The sequence below is a fragment of the Canis lupus genome, chromosome 3, assembly GCF_011100685.1.
Source record: "Canis lupus familiaris isolate Mischka breed German Shepherd chromosome 3, alternate assembly UU_Cfam_GSD_1.0, whole genome shotgun sequence".
Taxonomy (NCBI): Eukaryota; Metazoa; Chordata; class Mammalia; order Carnivora; family Canidae; genus Canis; species Canis lupus.
The window spans coordinates 89701237-89728668 of NC_049224.1; the positions used below are offsets into that span (position 1 = coordinate 89701237).

The 27432-nt window shown below is 43.3% G+C and overlaps 1 protein-coding gene across 7 annotated transcripts in view; it reads right to left on the minus strand.

The window, feature by feature from the left end:
* SLIT2 (slit guidance ligand 2) overlaps positions 1–27432 on the minus strand; it is a 349622-nt gene that overhangs the window by 138289 nt on the left and 183901 nt on the right. For all 7 annotated transcript variants that reach the window (XM_038533594.1, XM_038533592.1, XM_038533593.1 and 4 more), the window contains one exon: positions 1072–1143. In XM_038533594.1, the coding sequence (XP_038389522.1) occupies positions 1072–1143 (72 nt within the window). The remainder of the gene's footprint in view (positions 1–1071; positions 1144–27432) is intronic.

Consider the following 27432-nt stretch of genomic DNA (forward strand, 5'->3'; position numbering starts at 1 on the left):
AGTCAACCTCTTTGATGACAGGAAACATCTGTCTCCCTTTCCCTACTGGAAAAATAGTGTTGTATCCCACCATGGAGAATGCTGAATATAAGTTAATTCTTGAAAAGTGCCTGCACTGTTTATCACTAGCTAAGAAATATTGAATTCCTGATAGTTAATCTCAGCACACAGGGCTTTCCGCACCCCCCACCCCACATTCCAAACTAATGTCAAAGCTGAGCACAATACTTTATGTCCTAGCATTTGCAGTCAATCAAAAACAAACATTTTCAAAGGCTTATGCTGTATTTTAGAATTTATAAAGATATACATTGACAAAATTAGGATTGTCACTGAAATCTTAAATCTGATATGTATCCTCAAAGCTACAGGCACTTGCAAAAAAACCACTTCTACACAAGACACTAGATTTATAAAGGGAAAATTTAGAAGCACAGTTTCCTTTTACTTGGTGCTTTTTTTTTCCTTCTAGAGAGGGCTATACACATATTCTTTCATAAAGATATGAGGGGAAAATACGTAAGAAAAATATTCACACAAAGGGAAAGACATAATTTTCTCATTCTCATACTTTTGGCATGTAATGAAAACAGTGATCTAAACGTGATTTAAAAAAAAAAAAAAAAAGCTATAGCTCCAGGCTCCAGGCATCTCTAACAAGAAAATGTTATCTACTCTTTCCAGAAAAAAAAAATAGTTTATATTCTGCATTTTCAATAAACACCGATAACAACAGAAAAAGGAGTTTACTGACATATGCTGACAGGAACAATAAAAAAATACAATGTGAATACCTTTTAATCAAATCATTTCTTGAGATTTCACAAGATTAAAAACAAAGTTTGAAGAATGAATTTGGTAACAACTTCAGATTCAAGACATCTTTTACATGAGAATATCTCCAGATACCTTGTGAAAACAATTTAAAACTTATGTTACAAGCTCTCCTAAGCAAGCCTAAAGATAAATAGGCCTTTCACTTTTTATTCTGACACATTATTCAATATAAATTTAACTTTGAAAATAGATAACTTGAAAACAATAGTATAGATTAGAAAAAAAAATACTTACAAATTTTTAATGTCAACTGCCCCACGGAAAGCCTTCCTTGGAATTGCCTGAATTTGGTTTTCACTGAGATCACTAAGAGTGAGAAAAAAGAAAAAAGGTCAAGTTATAAAATATTGTTTAAAAACTATTTTAATTAATATGTTTGACAAATGATAGAACATCTTAAAAAAAAAAAAGCTGAAACGAATCCTACCAGGATCATAATTAAATCCCTATCTTTATTTTTTTTAAATCCCTATCTTTAGATGGAATTTCTAATACAGATAATTTATATTTATAATATAAATTGAAAGGCTGAGCCAAATGGTTTCTTAAAGTACATTTCCAGATCTTTAATTTCATAATAAATTATAAAATATGATGCTCTTAAATTTGAGTTGATCTAATTCTGTGTAATAAACTATTTCTTTAAAAACAAACAGTAAATTGTTCACGACTCCGCTTCAAGAGGTTCTTAAGTTTTAGACTTGATATTTCTCCAACATCACTGGCATAACTTACAAAGTATATAGGAAAGAAGTCCATTTTTAACATTCTAGAGAAAAGTGGCCAAAAGCTGATAAAACCTGGGCAATATGATTAAGCTTTCACAGTGCTTTAAGCAATCTTGAAAATGGAACATGGCAATATTGGCCCAACAATAAAACCAACAGTTCCCGCATGAAATATTAACAGCAGGTTGATTTAAAACCTTCTTTAAATAATTCTATTTAAAACCATAAACACAGACAGTCTATATTTGCATTTTAATTTAATTGGGAAATACATTTTAATCAAGGGGGGAACACTCTTTCAGTTGAAATGAGAAGTTTGTAAAAAAATCACTCATCTCATGAAATGGATCATTATTTTCTTCCCCTCGGAGTTCAGATGCAATTCTATGAGCTCACATAGTATTAGCCTTAACAAGCAGGATATAAATATACATGCAGGAAATGTCACTAAAGGCAGAAAATGCTCATCTAATTTTAAGTCACACTACCACACAGCAGATGAGATATCAAATAAATACATTATTGAAGTAAACAATGATGGTGCTAAAATTATCTTTAAAAATCCAAGATAGCTAATACTCATTAAGAAAGATGAAGCTACTAACCACGCGTGCAGAGCTGATGAAAACAGAGCCATTTTCCAATCTGTAGAGGCATGTTGGACGGACTCATCCACATCCTCTCCCCTAACGCTTATGACCAGAGCTTGTTGTTCTCATACTTAAGGCCACGCAATAGAGATCATTGGCAGATAGAGAGATTTAGTGTGTGGTCTTGACCTCATTAGCACCAAGTTTTAAACAACTGAGATTTGCATTCATATCTCAATATCTGCAATGTGCAAATAAAAAAAATGTGTGCTAAGCAATTTGTAAAGAAATAAATGCTAGTCTATTTAAGGAGGAGAGGTCTTTAGAGAGAGAGAGAGAAAAAAAAGGAAAACACATATTTTATTTCAAACAGTAAATTTATAATATGTGCTTATGTAGGAGTTAAGGCAGTCATCCATTCTCTAAGTGCCGTAGCTCCGTTACTGCTTTCAATAGTTTCAGTATATCCCTAAGAGTAATAAAACTTCATTTCCTTAAAAATTGCTTATTTCTCCAGCTTGTCATTGATTCAGACTGACTTCCTTCCCTTAATTACATCAGGTTAAGAATGTTTAACAGCGTATATTTAACAGCCTTGATGCTGGAAACAGTGTTGAAAGGAGGCTACCCAGCAAGGAGAAAGTCAAGAGAAACACTGGAAAAAGAAAACTCAGAATGTAATAAGAAATGAGGGGGCAAAAAAAAAAAAACAAAAACCCAAAAACATTGAACCCAAGCAAATCTGATTCTGCAATGCTCCATGGGAACCAACAGTGGTGTTGTTACTGCTGTGTCTCTGTCAGTTCAATGTTTGCTCATCACTTGTGTTTTTCTAGCTTCTCCTAAGACAAAGACTGCCTTGGAGGCTGTAGGTGAATAAAAATGGCAGAGCTGTTTTCTTCAGGTCTTGCCTGCTTTCCAGGCTTTGCAGTCTTCCCATCCAGCCGGCGAGGGCCAATTTGTTCACTGCCTACAGTCTCAGCTCTACTCAGTCTCCAGGCACAGTTGTCCCTAGGGTGGTGTTCTCAATGGGAGAGGGTGCGGTGGGAGGAAAGTCAGAGGGACGTATTTCGGTGGTTCATAGATGTTCATCTTACACAAATTGTGTAAGAAATACGGATAGATACCAAGTTAGGATTTGAGGAATTCTAAAGATGATACAAGGGGCTACTTAATCCATTTCAATATGTCCTTCCTGTGCCCCAGAACTTAAAAGGCTTTTCCTTAACTTATCCTAGCCTCTGGTCTATGTCATTTGAAAAGTGATGGATTAGACTGTGTTATTACAATGACTCATATTTTCTATACATAATTAGGGGGAGGTCACCAGTTGCTTCAGTGCAACGTATATTCATTTAAGATCTACTACATGTAAGATATCGGCTGATGTTGCAGGATTACTGAGCTGAGTAAGGCCCATTTCCTGGCTTCAGGAATTTTCAAATCCAGTAAAGAAGATAAGTAGCTAAATAGAGGACCAATTGAGAGATTTAAACAAATTATTGTGTCTAAAAAAAAGCAAGCTAGCCCAATAAGAAATAACACACTGTGAACGTATCAAGATGTAAAGGTGAAAGAGTAGAGGACAGCACTACTAGTGAAATAAATGGCATGAGTGAAATATAAAAACAGAACTTTTTAGGAGAGGAGCCTTTGATCTAATATGCTCAGAAGGTACAATATACACAGTGGAATAATAGGAGATGAGGTCAGAAGGAAAAGTCAAAGTGATGAGTTGATTTTTTGAGCAGTGAATTCTTATTTCAGCACACAACGGTGGGGAGGGAAGTGTGGTAGACAGGAGCAGGACAGGGGCTGTACCTTGGATAAATTACATTGGCAACGGGATTTAAGATGAATAGATGGAGTCAAAGACTTGAGTTTGGAAAATGAGATACAAGACCTCTTGATAGTTGGGGAAAGGCTGGTGAGAACATCAAGCAGTAATAACTACTAACAACGTATCGCTTGCTTACCATGGGCCAGTTAGTAGCAGCAGCATCTCCCACTGTATAGATAGAAAAGGTGAAGAAGACTAAGAGTGTCATCAGAGATGCATGAAGAATCAAAACTCAGAAGTGGATCGTATGTGGACATAGATTCAGCAAGAGGGAGAGGGGAGGACACCGAAGTTACTTTGAGCTTAGATTAAAGGTAGTGTTAATAAAATTGCGAAATTCAAAGAGCAATTCGCAACTTCCATTATGAGTTTGGTTTTGAAAGTTTCTCAATCCAGTTAGAAAGATGTGATATCACATATCACCTAGTTTGGTGACAACAAAGATAGTATATGGTAAATAAAACACAAGTGGCAACTGAGAAAGGTGGTCCAGATCAAAGAAGTCAGTCACTGGAGGTCAGATTGATTCAAGCCACTTTCAAAACAGAGTGTTTTTTTTTTTTTTTTTAAACTTTGATGAAAATGACAGAGAGCTCAGTAATTCTCAGCCTTCAATATTGGGGAAAGGGATGGTAGGTAGTAGGTGGCAGGAATCCAAGAAGAGAGCCATCATGTCAATGGAATTAAGAGCATAGACCACAGACCTGGGCTGAGATGGACTATCTGCTGTTGATTAACCACGTGCCCCTAGAAGAATGGCTTACCCTTCTGTGCCTCAGTTTCTTCCTCTGCAATTGGAATGAGTTCCTACTGCATAGGAATTCAACGAGTTCATACTCCTGAAATGAGCACAAAAGTACCTGTACATAGTAAGCACCATGGAGGTGCTGGTTATATACGTGTTACAAGTGTTTCAATCAGACACTGGTTATGTCCTCCCGAGTGTACTACTTTGTTCCTTGGAGACCACTGCAGGCAATGTGAGACATTACGGATGGGAGTGCACTGCTCTGTGAACTGTGGGGAATGAGAAAAATGAGTCAGAACTACTGAGTTAGCAGGATGGAGCTGCCAAGGGAAGAGTCTGTAATTATATCACCAGGCAGTAAAGTGTAAAAATGTGTTTCAGAGTAGGAAAATGGCTTGATTGGAGTTGATTTTTAGGAAGATTAATCTGGAGATTGAATTTTGGTGCAGGCAGAGAATCGGTATTGGGCAGTGTTGGTGGAGAGAGCAGTGGGTCCAGTTAACTAGAAAATTCTTTTTGATGGGTATTAAGCAATAAATTTGTGACTTTGGCTCAGGCCCAAATATAAGGTCTTTAATGCAAGTTAAGGTTATTTTAATCTTGGGGAGAGCTTGCAACTACTCAAATTTTCTGATTAAGGAAATAATAAAATACAAAAGTGCCAGGAGTAGGGAAGACACAAGTGCAGTAATTGGGGAAATGGGATTGAAGACAAGGAGACGAGTTTGGTTTTATGATATTTAGAACTCAAATAAATGGAAATATATTCCATGCTCATAAGTTGGAAGAATTAATATTGCTAAAATGTCCTTTTTTCTTAAAACTATTGTTAAAGTGTCCTTACTACCCAAAGCATTCTACAGATTCAACTCAATTCCTACCAAAATTCCAATGTCTTTTTTCACAGAAATAGAACAAAACATCGTAAAATTTGTGTGGAACCCCAAAAGACCCCAAATAGCCAAAGCAATCTTGAAAATAAGGACAAAACTGGAGGTATCATACTCCATGAATTCAAACAATATTACAAAGTTATAGTAATCAAAGCAGTATAGTGATGGCATAAAGACAGACACATATACTAATGTAGCAGAAGAACCCAGAAATAAACCTATATACATATGTCCAATTAATCTATAACAAAGGAGCCAAGAATATACAACAGGGAAGGATGGATGTCTCTTCAATAAATGGTATTGTCAACTGGACAGCCACATACAAAAGAATGAAACCAAACCTCTATATTAGACTATACACAAAAATCAATTCAAAATGGATTAAAGACGAGCCTAAGACCTAAAACCATAGATTCCCAAGAAGAAAATATAGGAGCTGAGCTCCTGACATCAGTCCTAGCAATGATATTTTTTGGATTTGACACCAAAAGCAAAGGCCACAGAGGCAAAAATGCATAAGTCTAGACTATATCGAACTAAAGAGCTTCTGTACAGCAAAGGAAACTATCAAAATAAAAATGAAAGGCAAAAGGCAACCTACAGAATGGAAGGAAATATTTGCAAATCATAACCCATCATAAGGGGTTTCTATCCAGAGTATATAAAGGACACATACAACTCAATAGCAAACAAAACAAAACAAAAAACTAACAAAAAAACCCTCAATATGATTAAAAATAGGTATCTTAGCCGTATGACCTATCACACTGATTGTTTTGTGAATATTAAAACACCCTTGCATCCCAGGAATAAGTCCCATTTGATCATGGTATATGATTTTTAAGGATATTGTTAGATTTTGTTTGCTAATATCCTGCTGAGATTTTTGGCATCTATATTGAATAGACATTGTTTTTCGTAAAGAAGACACACAAATGGCCAACAGGTGCATGAAAAGGTACTCAACGTCACTATACACATCAAATGCAAAGATAAAACCCAAACGAGATACCCCTCACACCGGTTAGAATGGCTGCCAACAAAAAGACTAGAGGATGAGGTGAGGATGTAGAGAAAAGGGGATCCTGCACACTGTCTATGGCAATATAAAGTGGTGCAGCCACTGGGGGAGAACAGTGTGGAGTATCCTGTCCGAAATCAAAATAAAACAACTGTACAAACCCAGCAATTCCACTTGCGGGTATGCATCCAAAGGAAAGGGAATTGGTATCCCCAAACAGTATCTGTACTCCCAAGATTACTGCAGAGTTATTTACACTGGCTAAGCCATGAAAACAATCTAAACGTCCTTTGGTGATTAAATGGATAAAGAAAATAAGGATAGAGAAATGAACAAACTGAAAGGATACAACAGATTATTATTCAACCATAAAAACGAAGGGAAATCTGTGTTTTGGGAGAACATGGATGGACCCCGAGGGCATTATGCTAGGTGAGACAAGTCAGAGAAAGACAAATACTGGATCACTGTATGATCTCACTTATATGTGGAATCTAAAGAAAACCCCAGAACTCATATACACAGAGAACAGACAGGGTGTAGACGGAGGAGGGGGGGGGATGGGGAAAATAGGTGAATATTGTCAAAAGGTACAGACTTCCAGGTTATGATTAATAAGTTCTGGATATATAATGATTATAGCTAATGATACTATACTGTGTGTTTGGAAGTTGCTAAGGCAGTAGATCTTAAAATTTCTCACCCAAAGAAAAGGTTTTGTAACTGTGTGAGATGATGGTTATTAGCTAAACTTAGTGTCGTAGTCAATTTTGCAATAAATATATATATCAAATCATATCTTACATATCTTAAATTAATAAAATGCTGTCTGTAGTTACATCTCAATAAAACTGGGGAAAACGCCACTCTCAATAAAAGACTATTTATTGCAAGTACTCAGACATCATAATTTGAGATTTTTTTACAAAAACTAAAAATATTGAACATCTTGAATTTGAGAGCCTGGTTTGTTCACTTTCCAAGATGACAAGGAAGTGAAAAGAGCTGGAAAAGCTGATTCCGAAGTTAATCTTGATAAGAAAGACATGAATGAGGGTGAACATAAGTGGTTCCAATGGAAAAGGTTCCACGTTCCTGGTATTTGCACAACTGGAAATATTCAGGGCCCCTGAGGCAGGCCTGAGTAGTGGCCCTCATGGTCATCAGCCAGGGAACCCTGGGGTTTCCCACTTTAGATCCTGCCTCCCTCTGCTACATCCAACCCGTTCCCAAAACTACTTCCATAGGGTCTCCAGTCGAGTCCCCTCCTGTCAGTCTCCACTGCCATAGTCTCTGGGGGGACAGTCAGCACCAGTTTGGACACAAATAAGATGCCAAACTCCTCTCTGACTTCATTGATGATCCTTCCCAACACATCCAGTTTTGTTGCCACAATTGAAATCGTATCAAACCACTTCCTCCTGAAGTCTTCCTCATCTCAGTTAAGGAGACACCATCCTTACAGTTTTCAGTCCAAAACCTTTGCAGTCTCCCCCTGTAATTCCATAATCTTCCACAGCCCACATCAACCCATCAGCAAATCGTCTTGACTCTCTTCAAAATAGATCCACAATCTGACCAGAGTGCTCTGAGAAGCACCTCTGCTTCCCTGACAAAGCCACCATCCCCCCTTGTCTGGGGGATCTTAATACCCTTGCAGCTATCACTCTGTGTCTCCCCTTGTCTTCCCATAACCATAACTCGCCACATCACCGATCAAAACTTCACTGATGTCCCATCTCACCAAGATGTGATATCACATATCACTTAGTTTGGTGACAACAAAGATAGTACAAAGCATCCCAAAGGCCGACCAGACTCCAAAATACGCTGGTTGACATACTATCTTTGACCTCATCTCTTCCTCCTTTTCCCTTATCCACCCCATTCTGTAGCCCCACTGGCCTCTTGAGTTTCCTGAACTGAACTCACCATTCTCTCACTTAGGGGCTCCCCTGATACTTTTTCTGCCTCTATTTCCACCTCAGATCGTCATTCACAAATTCACCTTTTCTAAAGTCATTTTTCCAAGTCTTTCAGCTTTTGCACAATTATTTTGTCTGAAGCACCTAGTTCCTATCACCAAAAGATGGAGAGTTAAAAATTGTTCAAGACCCAGAGCAAACAGCACCTCCTTCAGCATAGATTTTCTCCAATCTCCCCGCTGAGCCTAGTACCAAGATCTCTGAAACCTGTTAGCTATGTGGTGCTGTGCAAGGCACTTAGCTTCTTCTTCCATTTGCTCATCTGAAAAATGAGCTTGTATAAACATCTCTTAGGGCCAATCTGTGGTCCAAACAACAACATTGTTATTAATACAAATTACCATTTAAGTAATTAAATATCATTTAATTATTGCATAACTATAAAACACAACCAATTATTATTGGTGAGTCAGTCACTCCCTCTTCTGTACTCTGTAGGTGAGTTGCACACACCTTTATTATAGCATTTCAAAAATTTCAGTTGAATTTTTTTTCCTTAGATGACTGTCTCCTGCTTGATAATATGATAAAAAGCAGGGTTTTTTAAATTTATTTTTTATTGGAGTTCAATTTGCCAACGTATAGTATAACACCCAGTGCTCATCACCCCAAGTGCCCCCCTCAGTGCCCATCACCCAGTCACCCCAACTCCCCGCCCACCTCTCCTACCAAGGCAGGGGTTTTAGTTCATTTTATTTCTACAGAATTCTCGGCAAATGGCAGGCATTCAGTAAGCAAAGGTTTGTGTAAAGGAGATTGAGACCGAAAAAGAAGTTCTAAAGAAAAAACTTGCAAAACATGGCAACTTGCTAGACGGATACGGATAAGAGATAGAGCTTATTATGCATAAGCCTGCGGTGGAAGCCCTGGTAAGCAGCAAAATCTAATACTGCAGACTCAGTGAGGGGAAATAAGGAAATAAAACTGGACTTCTAAGAGGACTTTTAGACATACTGGTGTCGTGGCAACACAAGAGGGGTGACTCCACCACCATGTTCCACAAAACAATGGACATATGTTCCACAAAACAAATGGACCAATAAAGAGGTCAGAGAAAGAAATACAGACTACAGCATCCTTGGGCCATGCTGGGATGACCGTACAGCGCACATCTGCATCTCCTCTCTCACAGATCTCCAACTTGCAGATTATTGTCCCCAAGAAGCAATGCTAAGTGTGCTCAAGGTTTCGCTACTTGCAAGTGGGAAAGTCAGCTGAGATCTCCCACCCTGCCTTCTGTTCTTGCACTCGTGCGTTCAAAAGTATTTATCGACAGCATAAAGTCTGATATAATCACTGCTTTGGGGTAGTTTGGTTTTTATGCTATGGTATTTTTTAAAGATTTATTTATATGAGAGAGAAAGAGAGCGAAAGAGAGAACATGTGTGCAAACATGAGAGGGAGGGGCAGAGGGAGAGAGAATCTCACGCTGACTCTGCGCTGAGCAGAGCTGGATGCGGGGCTCAGTCTCATGACCCTGAGATCACGACGTGAGCCGAAATCAAGAGCTGGACACCTAACCGGCCGTACACCCAGGTGCCTGTACAGGGTGTTTTCCGCCACCAATGTGACTACGGCTTTTTAATAAGCAGGGCTGTCTCTTCTACATATGTCCTTTCTCTTCCAGGTCTTAATGTATCCCATACAGAATAGATAACTTTATCATTGTCAAGATGCACGAATGGTCACTTTTTAGTTGTTTCTTCAGTAAAAATTGTTTTGCTACTCAGAACTTGCCGTAACTTCCAGTACTCAGTAACCAAAGCTTCATCGAACATGATGGTGAGAATGGAGACCTACTTTACTTCCGATGTCCAATATACTTTGATAACAGCGCTTTCTTTCTCTTAATAAAAAGTGTCCATGGAAGTTTTTTTATTTTATTTTTTATTTTTATTTTTTTTCATGGCAGTTTTTTTTTAACACAACTTACTGACAATTGTAAATCTCTGTAGAAATTTAAGTGTGAAGGGTGCGCACTTTAGAACTGATGAACTTCGTTAATACTCAAACTAACATTCATTGGGCAGTTGCTTACTGCCAGGCAACACACTTGATTCATTTAAATTTTTCTATAATCACATCAGGATCTACTGTTTTATTTTCATTTGAAGGCAGGGAACTGGTGCTTACGGGGGGTTGGGCTGTGGTCATACAGCCAGGAAGCTCCTGGAGCCATTTGAACTTGGCTCTGTTGTTCTCCAAATCCCACTGGCTTAACCACTACTACTGTCTTGCTTCATACAGAGGAAGCTTCTGGAGATGTCTAGCTTTCTGGCATTATGGGTCCATCACCCTGGAGCTGTGGCTTCAGTGTGGTTTGAGAATCACCATTAGAACCCTCTATAAAGAGATTGTTAAAAACAAGACTTCTGAGCTCCACTCCAGAAATACTAGACGGACTCTTTAGGGGAGATGTCCAATAACTTGTGTTTTTAACAAGTCTCCTAGGTAACTGTTAGGCCCTTTGTCTTTGAACCCCACATTAGTAGCTTGCTGGGCCATCTCTGATAAATATGATCTTCCAGCTTCTGGTGTTTTAAATTTTTTTTTTTTTAAGATCTTATTTATTTGAGAGAAAGAGAGAGAGACAGCTTGAGCAAGAGGGACAGATGGGGAGGGAGAGAGAGAATCTCAAGCAGACTCCACACTATGCATGGAGCTTGATGTAGGGCTTGGTCCCAGGACCCTGAGACGATAACCCGAGCTGAAATGAAAGTCAGACGCTTAACCGACTGTGCCACCAGATGCCCCACAGCTTTTGTTTGTTTGTTTGTTTGTTTTTTTTAAAGATTTATTTATTTATTTATTCATGATAGACACAGAGATTGAGAGAGAGGCAGAGACACAGGAGAAGGGAGAAGCGGGCTCCATGCCGGGAGCCCGACGTGGGACTCGATCCCGGGACTCCAGGATCGTGCCCTGGGCCAAAGGCAGGCACCAAACCGCTGGGCCACCCAGGGATCCCCTTTTGTTTGGTTTTTAAACATGGTGCTCATTTATGTGCATCCAGTGGGAATGCCAACAGAGAATTAAAAATGAGAAGCACCATTAAAACCACGACTATATATAGTTCTTTGGACAAAGGAGAAGGTTGGATAAGAAAAGCCATTGTTTTTTCAATCATTGTGAAATACATGTAATAAAAATCTCACAACTAGGATACTAATCTTGAAAAAATAAATAATTCAAAATGTAAGTAATTTTCACCCTTTTCATTTCTTCTCTTCAAAACAGTATCCATAATTCTGTTTCATATTAACATCGGGCTTTCCAAGTGGTATTTAAGCCACCATTTGGGCTTAAAGCACTCCTGTTACGTGTATTCAAGGACGGACATACCTAATGGTGTAGAGCCATCAGCTAATGACAAGTTCTGAAAGTATACAGCAAGGACAACAACAGAAACCTCCCTTTGTACTTTTTATGAGAAGAACCATTGAGTAGTGACCGATGTTTTAAGAAAACTTGTTTTGGGTCATATCTAAGCATAGAGGTAAAAGGCTGAAAACACTTCCAGGTGTCTACAGTGGCATCCTGGATGGTGGTGTCCTGGGACCGACCTGGAATGAGGTTTGGGTAAAATTCCTTAGCGCCACTCCCTAAAACCATGTGACCTGATCATAGGATCTTAGTCAAACTACTGAGATCCTTCACATCATGTTTTATTTTCCCTAACTCTAAAGAAACCACCAAGGCTCACTGTGTCACGGTTATTGTGAGGACTGAACCACCTGAAGGGATGAAGTGCCCAGCCCATGCTTAACACACAAAGGTGCGCACACGTTACTTTCCTGCAGTTCCATTAGCTCAATTCAGGTCACTTCAGCAATCATTTGTTAAAAGCAGAGTGTGCTGAGCACACTGCTAGTTCTCAGAAATAAAAGGTAATAATACATGTCTGCTCTCAAGAAGCAGACAGGTGAGGTAATCATCACGCTACTGAACCAACAAAAATATCAGTGGGAAAAATACTCAAAGTCCCAAAAGAGCAAAGGAGGAAATACTCCCATTTTGTCATTGCTTGGACTGTTGGGATGGTAGATTATAGTAAAAAGCAAATTAGACAAGCAGCAACAACGAAAGACCTCTGCTGTGGCATTTCTTATGTTCAGGTATGGATTCACGGAGTATAGACATAGACGCATACACAATCTAATACACATGCATTTCCACCCCCCCCCCCATCAAGCCTTTGTACATGTATTTTCCTCTGCCTGGAATATTTACATGTTGTCTTTCACATTGTTCCTCTTCTTGTCCCTCTGGGGCAGAATTTAAATATTCTCTTTTCTAAAAATCTCTGAAATATCCTAATGCTGGAGTAGATTCTCTTTTCTTTTTTTGTGCTCATGTCACATGTTATACTCAACTGATATTCTGGATTATGATCGCTACCTTACTTGGTGACACAGCCCATGAGAGCTAAAGTTCTCTAAGAACAGATACTAAATAATTCATCATTGTATCCCCAATGCCTAATACAGTGCCAGGCTGTGGTCAATAAAGCATAAATAAAATGTGCAAAGCTGATTAGCACACTGGCATTATACTTGTGGACATTTAGGTTCTCAAGCAAATTACTTATTTAACAGGTACCTGATAGTTTCCTTAGGATATATTTTATGAAATATCATCTTCTACTGTGGTAAATTAAGACCATGATGGACTACTTATCCTTTGGCTCCCAAAGAAATGGTAAAATATTGTATGGTAAAAAAAAATAATAATATATATATACATATATATATATACACACACATACACATATAATGATAAAATATATATTTATATTTTATATATATTATGGTAAATATATATATTTTTGTGGTCCAATTGTTTTTACTAAGACCAATAAATATAATGGAATGGCAAAGTTAGAATGATCGTGTTAATATAAATAGCACATATTTTAAATGGAAAACAGTCATTGAAATCCTTTATTCAGCCTAAACTATAGTCTTAGTCTCAGCTGATGAGCTTAAGAACCCTTTAATTCTTTCAATACTGGGTTCTGGGGTGTATGTGAGTTTCATGATTTAGTCAATAAAACAAGACTGCCAACTGAGACATGATCATTTCCTGAACATAACTCCAGCTTTTGCTTCAGGACTCGCACTATTCATTTTCTGAGATGCGTCAAAAATGTTCTCCTATTTTCTCATCAAAATAACTGCAAATATAGCAAGAAAGACCAGGTATGAATACTTGAATAATGATGACGTGCACATGAAAGTTAAATAATGAGGTATAACAAGAGTGAGGTGGCACATAAATCAGGAAACGCTTTCCAAAGACGAGGATGCTGAGCTGGGTCTTAGGAAACATGATGGAGATGGTTTGGCAAGAAGAAATGGCAAGTTATTTCAAGAGACCAGCGTGGGGAGACAATATGCACAAGTAGATTAAGGGTGACACCAATGGGAGTCTTTACTGCTTTAGGCCATCTTGAATTCTTTTCTTTTCTTTTCTTTTCTTTTCTTTTTTTTCTTTTCTTTTCTTTTCTTTTTTCTTTCTTTTCTTCTCTCCTTCCTTCCTCCCTTCCTCCCTCCCTCCCTCCCTCCCTCCCTCCCTCCCTCCCTCCCTCCCTCCCTTCCTCTTTAAGATTTTATTTATTTATTTGAGAGAGCAAGAGACAGACCACAAGCCGGGGGAGGGACAGACTGAAAGGGAGACCATGATCTGAGCCAAGGGCAGATGCTTAACCGACTGAGCCACTCAGGTGCCCTTGAACCCTTTCAGATACCACACTTCAAAACTTGTTTGTTTTGGCTCAACTCTGTACATTAGATACAGTGTTCCTGCCCTAATTTTATCTCTGGATACCCACAGCTGCTCTACCATGCGTGATATTCTTTTGATAATTCTCACAGAATTTGTAGAGACTATGGAAGCAGCTCTTGACTTGTTTTGAACTTGAGATAAAACTGCTTTAAAAAAATGAGAATAGGGACACCTGGGAGGCTCAGTGGTTGAGCATCTGCCTTCAGCCTAGGGCATGACCCCGGGGTCCTGGGATTGAGTCTCACATAGGGCTCCCTCCGGGGAGCCTGCTTTTCCCTCTGCCTGTGTCTCTGCCTCTCCCTCTCTCTCTCTGCGTGTATTTCATGAATAAATACATAAAACTTTAAATAAAAATCAGAATAGATGTATTTTCCTATCACTGCTTTTCTTCCAGATATGTATATCCATGTTGACTGACTTAAATGAGTACCAAATAACATATTTTATATATAATAAATATATATATTTTTTCTAAATGTACGTGTATGATAAAGAGAAGACAAAAAGAGACACAGAGATTAATAAATAGAGAGAAAGAGAAAGCAGAGAGACACAGAGAAAGAAAAGTCTACCATATGCAAACACAGGAATATATAGAGATACGTATTAGTTATGTGGCTATCTTACTTATATCTCACTACCTATAATTTAGGTAGGAAGATTGTTAAATATTATGATCAAAGAAAGTGTTTTTCAGACTTAACTGTACTTCCACTATTTTTAATTTAAAACAACCCTACATTATAACTCCTAATGATAATTCTAGAAGCCTCACTTGAAGCGTTCCTTGGAGTAGTATCTAGAAAAAAAAAAATCAAAGGAAATAAAATGAACATCATTGTCAAAGATGTTTATCTTAAGCACTCCTTATAGATCCTCATTTAATTCTTCTATTCCTAAAAAATAAAGACGACTTTCAAGAGTATGCTTTGAAAAATCAGCACGCCTTGGCTACTTACTTTGTTCCAAAGATTTTTAAAAGGTAGAATGTAATCTAATGGTGCTGAAATACTGCATCAGCTTTTAACAAAAGAGCCAATCCTGCCGTGCTGCTATTTTATTACTCACGACGTATGGTTTCCAGTTGAGTATCCCATTAACCTCAGAGTGCAATGATATCATTTTAATTATATAAATTGAAACAGCAATGTATAATACCTATATCATGTAAAAATGGATTCGCTTTATGTGAAAGTGTCTAAACTATCTTTTGCTATGAAGCAATAAATTTGCTTTTGATGGCAAACCTGCCTGTAAATTTAATTACTGGTAATTTTATTTTCCTCCACAGTTTAACCTCTCTTAGAGTCTGACCAGGAATATCATAAATCTGTACTTCCTTGGACTACTTTGGAAACTACTGAGTAATGATAAATGAGTATTTGCCAGATTTTAACTTAGAGAAGCAAATAAATATAAATGTGGGTGGGAAATGACTACGCCAACCTGTAAAAGTCATCACAGCTTAAATCCCCAATTTGTTAAAAAGTACAGTTTACTTAATGCAGCTCACTTCGTTACCGTATATAATCAAATAATACATTTAATGGAAGAGAATTATTTTCATGTGTCTGAGGCTCCAAATAGCTGTGTGAGGAAAAGAAAACGCATCTCCCATAGGAGAGGCTTTTGCATTAGTGCAAGAGAAACACAAGTTTATGTGTAGTGCAGTCTCGTGCTATACATTCAAAGAATCATCTGATATTACTGGAATATCTCGAGGTTCACCCCCTCAAGAACTCATGCAAGACTGGGGAGAGGAGGATGGGAGACGTTCCCCATCAATGTTCTCTCCTTCCTGAGAATTCTCTACAAGGCAGCCAGCTCTGAAGGAAGTAGAAAGGAAGCATGGTCGTCAAGGGCAAAAGTTAGCACACGTCAGTGTTAACTAAATGCTACGTGCATCAGGTGAGAACATCACACGCCTCCCTGGGAAAAAGAGAGAAGAGCACAGGGCGTGTCTGAGGGCCTTCCTACCCCAACCAGGGCATCTAGACCCACATCTAGGCCCTGCCACCTGCTGGCGTTGCGACTCGGGCAAGCCGCCCTACCTTTCTAACCCTTCACCCTCTCCATCTGGGAGATGGGGAGAACAAAACCACCAGCTTCCTAAGGCTGCTCCTGGGAAGAGCTGAAATAAAGCTTGTGCAATGCCTGGTGGCGCGCTTGGCGTGGAGCAGGTGCCCGGTGAATGCGAGCCCCGCCTTAGCTGCGGGCCGCCACGTGTGTCTGACTCTGGTCTCTGCACCATGTGAACTTCCAGCGCTTGGACTTGGCCTTGATGGTCTCCGAGATTCATCCTGGATGAGCCATTTATTAGCCCTGTGACCTTGTGTCAGGGCTTTGTAGAAACTTGTTTTCTCACTTCTCTAAACCTCAATTGCCTCATCTCCAAATTAAAACTAATATTTAGATCACATTTCCTAGCGCTGCTGAAAAGATCCTATGAAATATTTAACACAGGACCTCACACATACTAATCATATTCAGCAAGGTTGCGTATTATCATTTCAATGTGGAAATATATACTAGCAAAGAGGATTTTGCAAGATGTACTATAATTTAGGTGGACTTTTAGATGCCAGCTTTATCTATATCAAAGTTCAATTTTGAATAAAATAGAAAAGTCTTTTTTTTTTTATGGTTAAACGCAGGATCTGTGTATTACATTGCTGTCATTATATACCACAATCCCAGTAAGCACTGAGCTATTTTAAGATACATTTCAAATTCAGGAAATTTAAATTCATCATATACAGTTTCTGAATTACAAAGAAGGATAAGAGGTTCATAACCCCTATCCGAGCATGTCATAATGCTCCGATGCAAAAAGCCATTTTATAAATTTTGAAAAGGCCACCTTAAGCTAATGCCTCCACTTAGTGTACACAGCCCCCTTGATTATGCAGCCAGCAGGCCTCCCGAGGAGGTCCGAAGCCGTGCTCTCACAGTGACCAGGATTTCTGAACTGGATCTAAAAGGGAGTCAGCCGCAGGCAGAGAGCCTGCAAAGCCACCTCGGGTTCGGATCGGCGTGTTACTGGGCTGGGGCGGCCTGGGGCATGTGAAGGCGTCCACCCAGCAGCAGGCAGGTGCATCCCATGGCCCGTCCTGCCAGCGGGGAGGCGGCCACCGTGCAGGTGGAACCCGACAAGAGAGGGAGAAGCTGGGGGGTGAAAGCATGAAAGGGGGAGAGCGGAGCAGGGAGCAGGTGACGGGGGATGAGAAGGGGAAATGCTGCACAAGGGGATGTCGAGTGTACCGAGGGGGCTAGAACGGGTGCTGAGCCACTGTCACCGCCCAGCCTGGGTCCTGGAGATCCTAGTGGGGACTGTGTCCACCCCGAAACCCCACACGCCCCGCGTGCCGTGTGCCCCACACAAAGCAGGTCCGCCCCTCTGTGGCCTGCGCCAGGACAGAGCGGATGGGACGACTGACGGGACATCGGCCGGGTCCTGGAGACACAGAAGGGACCACAACAAAGTCCCTGCCCTCAGGAAGCTAGGGCGAAAGGGCTCCCAGCTGGCACTGTGCTGGGTTTGGAAAGATCAAGTTGAGAGTGTGCAACGAAAGGAAGCCCACGTGCGCTAGGACGCCCCCCTACCTCGCCAGTCACAGCTGTCCGCTCCGAACGGCGTCTGTCCCGTGGCGAGAGTATGCAATTAGAGCATCTCATCAATGCTACCTTGACCATGTGAGATTCTGCAATTTTTTTTTTAAGTATTTATTCATGAGACACACAGAGAGAGGCAGAGACAGATGGAGGGAGAAGCAGGCTCCCTGTGCGGAGGCCGACGCGGAACTCGATCCCAGGACCCTGGGTCATGCCCTGGGCCGAAGGCAGATGCTCAACCACCGAGCCACCCAGGGGCCCCCAGATTATACAATTTCAATGAGATGTCATCTTCTTGAAAATTTCTGATGCAAATACTTTTTTTTTTTTTTTTTTGCCAGCTGTCAGTGGGTAGTTTGACCCACACTTCACCGAGTCTCTCTGAATGACGTCCGTCACAGTATTTGGGTCTCCCCTGGTGGAGGACTGCGCTCCAGCACCACTGACCCTTCCATTCACTTAAAACTGTTTAGATGGCAGAGGCCACCCAGACACAATTTTGCTGTGTAAGTCAACCTCCTGGCTGCCAAATCAATTGTGTCCCCACCACTGTTCCAAAAAGGCACTTAAATCAATTTGCTACCACAGAGCCGCACGGAACGACAGGTGCATAAGCTACACGCAGTCATTATACACGGAGAATTAGCCCCAGCGGATTCGGGACGCGTGTGTGAGTCCAGTTCTCAGCCTTGGTTGCGCGTCTGCGAGAAATACTCGTTGATAAAGTGGGTACGACACACACGTGCCACTTACGTGTTGCGTGACGAGTGGGAAATTAACCTGCAGAGTACGAATCGTCTTCTTTGCACAAGATCCTGGAAAATGTCACACATCCTAACGAAATTCAATGACCCGTCGTGAGTCCTGGCTCATGTTTTTTTGACTCGTAGTATTTTTTTTAGCTGCATTAGCCAGGAGCATAGGGACCATCTGCAGAGGCAGCAGTGACCTAGATTTTTTTTTTTTTTAGTTGGTGGATAGAGGCGCCTGGGTGACTCGGTGCGGCGGGCATCTGACTTCAGCTCAGGTCCTGATCGCCGGGTCCTGGGATCCAGGGCTGCTGAGCAGCGAACCTGCTTCTCTCTGTCCCTCTGCCCTCCCCCTGCTCCTGCGCGCGCTCTCTCTCTCTCAAATAAATAAGTAAAATCTACAAAAAATTTAAAAAGTCAGTGGATTAATTCCAAAGAAATTATAACCTTAACAATGAGGGCAATACGTAAATTTTTTAAAATTTCATTTATTTATTCCAGAGAGAGGGGAGAGCGAGTGAGCGCCCAAACACGAGCAGAGGCAGAGGCAGAGGAAAAAGCAGGCTCCCCGTGGAGCAGGGAGCTGGGCCTCAACCCCAGGATGCTGGGATCAGGACCTGAGCTGAAGGCACCTCCCAACCCACCGAGCCGCACAGGCGCCCCAGCTCTGTGGGGTTTTCATTGATGCCCCTGGTCACATGGGTCGGACCAGAAAGCGGGGCCCACTGAGGAGCGCCTAACGGAGGTGCGGCACCGCGGGGCCGGGAGAGGGCACCAAAGCCAGGTCTGCGGGGCCCCCAGGGAGTGACCCGTGGGCCCAGTGGGAGCTGCAAAGTCACCTGACGTTGAAGAAAACAAAATCCTTTGGTGGAGGTTGAAAAAGCTTGTGCTTTTTAGACAAACCCGCAGACCCGTGTATTTTCAAGTTCTTCCTCTCTTGTTCTAGCTGAACTCGACTTGTTGTTGCTGTTAAAACAGGTTATCCTGAGGCAAATACTGGGGCCTCTCTTTTTACTTTTATTTTATTACTCAAGTGAGCCCTCCCACTCATATGGATTTAGACGCCATAGCCCATGAAATTATAAATTGCCAAATGGACAGTGTAACCTGCACTACTATGTTGTAAGAAGTAGCACGACTCCAAACTGAACCTCGGGTTGACCCCCTGGCTTTTCCAGATACACATGATGAGCAAAAGCTGTGACTCCTCATAACATCTTGACTTGGCGGAAAAGCTTGTTAACGTTGGAGGAGAATTTAAGAAATCTGATTTTCATTATTTGTATGATTAAATAGAAAAATCAGCAAACCTAGCTGGATCAAAGCTTTCCTTCATCAGAACCGCAGGTGGACGTTGGTCCGTAGCGCAGATCTTTGAATATAGGACGTGGTCTCCAATCCATCGGAGTGACTCCCGTGGTCTCGGACAGTAAGGGGACAGGATGACACCAGGTTGTGCAGATCCCTTCGGCTCCAGGGATCATCGTTTGCTCTTTCTGATACTAGGGTGATGTACTGTAAGGAATTCAGGTAGAACAAAATGAAAATAGAACTGTAAATTTGTAAAATGAGGCTTAAAATGTAAAGCTCCAACGTGAAGCGTAGCTGTGATGTTCTGTTTATAGTGTCCCAGTCAATGAAACATCGTCCCGCACCATGGGGCGCCGGTGGGCCCAGGAGGGATGGGACTTCACGCTCGTCCCTGCAGCCTCCCTACAGATAGAGCGGAAGCACTATCATTGCGTGGAGGCACCGGAGAGGCACGATTCTCTAACCGCCTGCTGCAGCGAACAGGGGCATCGACGCAGGATGAAGATTCATTTGTCCAACTGCATTTGATGAAGTTCAGATGTTGTCAAAGGCACTTTTCCTCTATCCAGGAAACCAGTGCTGATGATGGAAAAACCAGGCCACAGGTTCTCGGTTATGGGCTACATTCTTGGCAGGTCTGACATTTCAGATCGTGTTTTCAAGAATTAAAAAAAAAAAAAGTACCGAGCCATCAATCCTGAAATAAATCATAGCAGTGGGTTCCAGACTGTATTTTAATTTGTTTGGTAATAGTTATAAATAAGATAGCTTTCACAGTTTTATTTTTATTTTTTTTAATGAGAACAGCTTTATTTTTTATTTTTTATATTTTATTTATTTATTCATGAGAGAGAGAGAAGCAGAGACACAGGCAGAGGAAGGAGCAGGCTCCATGCAGGAAGCCCGACGTGGGACTCGATCCCGGGACCCCAGGATCAGGCCCTGGGCTGAAGGCGGCGCTAAACTGCTGAGCCACCTGGGCTGCCCCATGGTTTTATTTTTAAACTTAGACATGCTAGCTTCCATACCTCTTGTGTTTTTCCTATAATCTGTCTGGTGTCTAAATTATCAGTTATTTTGAATTCCTTAATAGTTTAATAGTATTATTGATGTTCCATTTTCTTCTTTTTAAGCAAATAAAAATAAAAATAGGTTTTTATCTCTGTGAATCGGAAAACCATGCAGTAAAATCAAACTTACACGCTGTCCCTTCGTCTCCAATACTCTGAATGGAAATATTCAGTAATTCCCCAGAGACAAAGTTTCCCAATAAATAAAAACTAAACCATGTCTCCAAATGTGCCTGCCTACAGCTCTTTCACGCATACAGACTATCACCATTTTCACCGTTTTTATAATAACAATTACAAGCAGATAAAGTAATTTTCAAGCAAAGCAATGAATCTTCCTAATTCCAAGTCGAAAACGAAACCCCTTCAAGGGATGGCTGAAGCGATTTTTCACCGGGCACTCTTGAATAGCAAGTAATTCTTAAAAATTAACTTGCTCTATGGCTTCTTTTTTGCTTCATTGCAAGATGATGCACTGAGAGAGAGAGGCAGAGACAAAGGCAGAGGGAGGAGCAGTCTTACTGCAGGAGCCTGATGTGGGACTTAATCCCAGAACCCTGGGATCACAGGTCACGACCAGAGCCAAAGGCAGACACTCAACCACTGAGCCATCCAGATGCCCCGGCTGTATCCTGTGAAGTTAGAAACATCAAATAGAATTCAGAAATATAAAATTATGTCACTCTAGCCATTCTTGGAAAAATATACTTGTTTTTTCATAAGGGATGTCATTTATGTTAATATGTAATGGCTTTATTTTTTAACGGATTAATAAACATTTTTAAGTTTCTCGGTTTAAAAAAAAAAAAAACACCTCTGGGAGGTTTAAACAACTGAGGCCTCCGGATCACATGAAAGTACAGACTTCTGAATATGCGACCAGGACAGACGGCACGGTTACACCAGTGCACGGTCAGCGCAGCAAGGCTAGTATTTTTGAACGAGGAGGAAACAGGTGGATTTCTCTGGTGTCTCAGAAAGACGGCGGGGAGCGGGTTAGGTCCCACGTACTGCGTGGGTTCCAGATGCTGCTCTGTGGGTTCAGGTTTGGTAAATCCCCAGCCTGTAAAGTTTCCATTCCCTTTTGACTGCTCATTTCTCTTTCTTCAGACTGCTTCTTTACACCTTCCCACCGAAGATGTGCAGACCCCTTCTTTCTCCTCAGATATCCAGAGCCCCAGTGATTCTCACTGTATTATTACTGCAAAGTAACTCCTCCTCCTCCTCTTTTCTCTTCTTCCTCTTTTCTTCTTCTATTCTCCTCCTCCTCCTTCTTCATTCTTCTTCCTCCTCCTTCTTCTTCCTTCCTTCCTCCTCCTCCTTCTTCCTCCTCTTCTTATTCCTCTTCCTCCTCCTCCTCCTCCTTCTTCTTCCTCCTCTTCTTATTCCTCTTCCTCCTCCTTCTCCCCCTTCTTCTTTCTTCTTCTTCCTCCTCCTTCTCCTCCTCCTCTTCTTCTTTTCTTTATTTAGCAGGTGCATGAGTGTGTGTGTGTGTGTGTGTGTGTGTGTGAGAGAGAGAGAGAGAGAGAGAGGGAGGGAGGAAGACAGACTCATCTAGGTTTTACTTTTCTCTGAAAGGTTGTGTCTTCCAATCTAGCCATGCCTTGGCAAATAAAGACGTCCATCCCTCCATTTCAGTTCCTGCTCCTGCAGGAAGGGCCGCGACTTGCCCATTGGCTCCCCCCCGCCCCCTGCCCCCCCCCCACACCAATCCGGAACCCATTTCCCTCCATGCATCATAGGCCAAGGCCCGCTCCTATGAGAATTTCTTAGCCATGAACTCCATCTTTTTTTTTTTCTCCCCAAATCAAGAAAGGATGTTGGGATTCAAATGAGAGCAGTGCTAGAATAAGGATCACCTTCAACAGACTTTTTAAAATGCAACCTCTTGGAATACGGCCCCTCTGGCTATCATCACGCTGAATTTGCTCCTGCCGCCCTCGCTCCTGACCACCCAGCGCCAGCCTCTGGCTCTTCCTCTGCTGGGACGCCGCACCTGCCTCCCCCCGCCCCCCTGCTCACCAGACGCACGGAGCCCGCACTGCCCATCCTGGTTCCTCGGAGACTGCACCGCCTCCCCACCTGACAAGGGAAACCGCGGGCTTGGAAGTTGTTGCCAAGACCCCAGGGATTCTATGACAGCTGCAGGAGGTCCAAATCGTAGGGGTCAGTGCACGTCCAAGGGAAAGAGGATGGCCTTTGAGGGGGTCTCTACCCTCTGCGAGCCTCCTGCTTTCAGCAATGCACGCATCAGGGCCAACTCTGCCTCTGTCCTGCCCACAGTCCCCAAATACCTTGGACTTCCAGGTTGTGTCTCTGACTTTCCTCCTGCTTTTGTTCTGGAAAACCAGTTAACAATAAATCAGACCAAAAAGTGAAACAGGGAAGATATTTTCATCTCAGTCACCCCATGTGATACCATAAAGAGGGAGTGGGTGTATGTTGGATTTTCAGAAGGTCATGTATTTGGATGGAGTTACCTGGTCCTACACTCCATACATACAGCTGGAATTTCACTAGCTGGTCTGGAACTTGGGATTATAATTTTTTTTTTTTTGAGAGAAAGAGAGGGAGAGAGGAAGAGGGGAGAGTGTGTGAGGGGAGGGCAGAGAATCTCGAGCAGGCCTCAAGCCCAGCGCGGAGCCCAAGGCTCGATCTCACAGCCCTGAGATCATGAGCTGAGCTGAAATCAAGAGTCAGATGCTCAACCGACGGAGCCACCCAGGCGGCCCGGGAGAGTCATAGTTTGCTATCTGAACAGAGAAGCATGCAGAGGGGCCTCTGTGCTGTAGCTATTCATTTAAAGTAATTCATATTTGCCCTTATCTGTTTCTAATTGGCAATTCTGGAATTGCAATGTCCTTGCCTGTAAAGCTGCCTGATTCACTTCCGATGGTAAGGAAAGAGGTGTCTGGATGGTTCATCTTGCATCCTGATTTTTGGCTTTTCCTGGCTCCAGACTGGCTGGAAATCCTGGATCCCATTCAAACCCCTTCTCCACCCCCCCCCCCCCGCCCACTCTTTCTGCTTCACTCTTTCCGCTTCATGACCCATCCCTGGACACACAACATTTCCTCACACTCACTCCCCATCTCTGGGTGCCGGTGGTCGCCGGGGCTGATGCGGCTCAAGGGACATGCGGCCCTTTGACGCCCCCATCGCCGCAGAGCAGAGGCCCTGGGGACCCCCCGCGCATGGCTCGGCTCCGCGGCTCGGCTCGCAACGCCGTCCCCAGAGACGGTCACCCGGACGGCCGAGAAAGCTCCCATCTGCCACGAGGCCACGGGAGGGGTCGGACGGATGAACCCGCAGCCGAGGAGCCGAGGGGTGTGAAGCTGTGCCCGCAGCCGGACAGGCGGCCCGTCTCCGACGGCGGGTGGCGGGGCGCTGGGATGGCCGCAGGACGCGCGGGCCACGGGGACCGGGGTGCGGAGCGTTTAGGAAGCCTCCCCGGCCGGGCTGCCCCTTGGGCCCGTTCACCTCCTGCCCACCTCCTTTGGGACCCCTCGAGGGAGCTGAGGTGACACAGTCCCCGCGGAGGTCCCAGGCCGCCAAGCCAGCGAGCGGTGGAGCTTGCGTCTGAACCTAGGTTTATGGGACTGAAAAGTCTTTTCCGCAAGAGCAGCTATTCTTCCGTTTTATGAGAGAAAAGGGAGCCCGTACAAATTCTGTGGGCCTGATCCTGGAAACACCTACAGGGACACACCCCAGGGTCGTGCACATGGTGTGGGCCGATCGATGCACGACGCGCAGACCCCAGGAGATCATCTGCAAGCGACGGTGCTTGTGCCACCAGAGTCACAGCAAACGCCAGGCCAGTTTACAGGATGAAAGCAAGACCTTCGGGAAGAAATGGCAATGCCGGAAGGAGGCGAGGCCTTCTGCTTCTCCGTCAACCCTTTTTAACATGTCCGGCAATGGGCATCCCTACAGCTCTTCCTCGGGGAAAATGCATTTAATTTTAAAACATTCCTTAAAATCTCTCTCTCTCTCTCTCTTTTTAAAGGGTCCAAATTGATAGTAAAAATAAGTAGCAAATTCTGGAGAATTTGATGTTCAGGGAAGATCTATCTCCTTCGAAAGTAACACATTAATATAAAAACAAGATTCTGGAAAGAGTCGTCTTCAAGCACATTGAATTACTGAAGCAGAAACCAATTTATCATTTTAATAGCAGATAATTTAATAACAGGGTTGGGTGCGGCGCTCTCCACATTAATGGCCGGCAAAGGGGCGGGAAGGATGGAGGGGAGGACAGGACTGCTGGCAGGCAGGGGCCCGTCGGGGCCCATCGGGGCCGCCAGCGCCCTACTGAGGCCCCCGCCCCCGGCAGCTCCTCCGGATGCATGAGATGAGGAGGAGACTCTTCCTTCTGTGTCCAAATAACGGGCGATGCTCTCGCCAAGACAAAGAGAGCACGGCCTGGGGTGCAGAGAACGCGCTCACGCCTCCAGGGCTGTTGCAGAGAAACAGGCACTGGAAGCCCAGAGTATGAGAGAAGGCTTCATGGAGGAGGTGAACCTGACAATTGAGCGATATTGATGTGCAGAGAAGGCAGAGACAGAGAATTAAGTGACGAGCCAGCAGAGACGCTTGAAAGAATTTTTCTCTTAAAGATGAAATAAGAAAGCAATGCTATGTCACTAAACGACCGCGGGAAAAATGTCAGCAATGATGGCAACAGCAGCACCTCTTGCACCAGTACCGTCCTGGGGCATCCACTGTTACGTCATTACGCATCCTAAAAGGAGGAGGGGGAGGAGGACGGGAAAGGGAAATACTGTGGCGTGACCGAAACACCCTCCGTGGATAGCTGACAGTGTCCCCAGTGAGAGCTCATGCCGGGCCCCTAACCCACTGGGTGGATCTGGGAGCCGGGGAGGAGGGACTCCACCGACGGGGAAAGCCATCACAGCTGCCCCAGAACCAACGAGACAAATGTAAATATCAACGGACTGTTTTGTTCTGTTTTGTTTGTTTTTATTCCCCCTACAGACAACCGCTGGGGAAAACAGGAGAATATAAAAATAAAACCAGATCATAACATCATGATGCGCTTATGGTTTTCACATCCCGTGGGCCCCCGGAGGTCCTCCTTCCTTGAGCCTGCCTCGTGCCCGCACTTTCCCACGTGCCGCAGTGGCCACTGGCGACGGCGGGTCACCCGACCAGGCTCTGCAAGCCGCTCACCGGCGCTTAGCCCCCCACGTCCAGGGAAACCGGCCTGTCTTCCGATTTGCTGGAAACATGGGAGCCGCCTGGGAGCACGGCCCCTCCCTGCCCACACCGGGGTCACCTGCAGGAACCCTCGCCCGGTCCCCGCGCTGTGAGGGTCACACTGTCTGTCACATCAAGTCACCCCTCCTCCAGCAGGCGGGAGCTTGCATTCCCTCCGTCCCGCACAGGCAGAGGGTGTGCGCACCGCCCGCCCAACACACTCTCCGGTCCTGGGTCCGACGCTTTGACTCCTGTGTCCTCCTTGAGCGCCTGCCTTGGTCTCCCGCTTGCACACGGGGCGCTCCGCTTGATCTCACGCTTTGCTTCTCTGCTCCACGGACACCCCTGCGTGACGATGCTCTGCAGAGCTTGTGAAGCGACCTCGTCTGCTCTCAAGGCTCTGTGTGCTCCAGGATTCCGGATGCTTCTGCAGGGTGGGCCGCCCGCACCCACGACTGCCGGGCACATGCTGAGCGCTCAAGAAATCCTTGCGGACCATGACTGTGAAGCTGCGGGGGGTCAAGTTCCCGAATTACATTCTTAGTTTCTTTTTTTGTTGTTGTTTGTTTGTTTTCATTTTTTCTCCTGTTCTCCCCCAATCACTGTAGCCACGGCTCAGTAAACCTGTGATGAATGAACGAACGATCCATTCAAGCGCCTTGAGCAAAGAGTTCTCTACTTGGGCCAAACTGCATGTAAACTTTATGAGAAAAGACGTCATTTCCATGCCTTGTCCCCTAAAGCACCAATCTCTTGAGCCTTTTAGTCTTCAAGGTTCTACCCTTGAAGAGATGGGCTAGGCCTTTTCCGAGAAGGCAGCTACCTCTCGCGTGGAAAGAGGTTAAACCCACTCTGTGCCTGCGCACAGTAAAATGCAAGTCAGGATTTCAGCCGCCTTCTAAGAAGACCGGCGTGGATCCTCCGCGCTCTACCTGATACTTCATCCTTCAACAAAAGACTTTCTAATCACCAAAGCCGTGGGTGTGCACGCACAAGCACGCGGACGGTGCACGCCGGAAATGTCACTGCGTTCCCTGGTATATT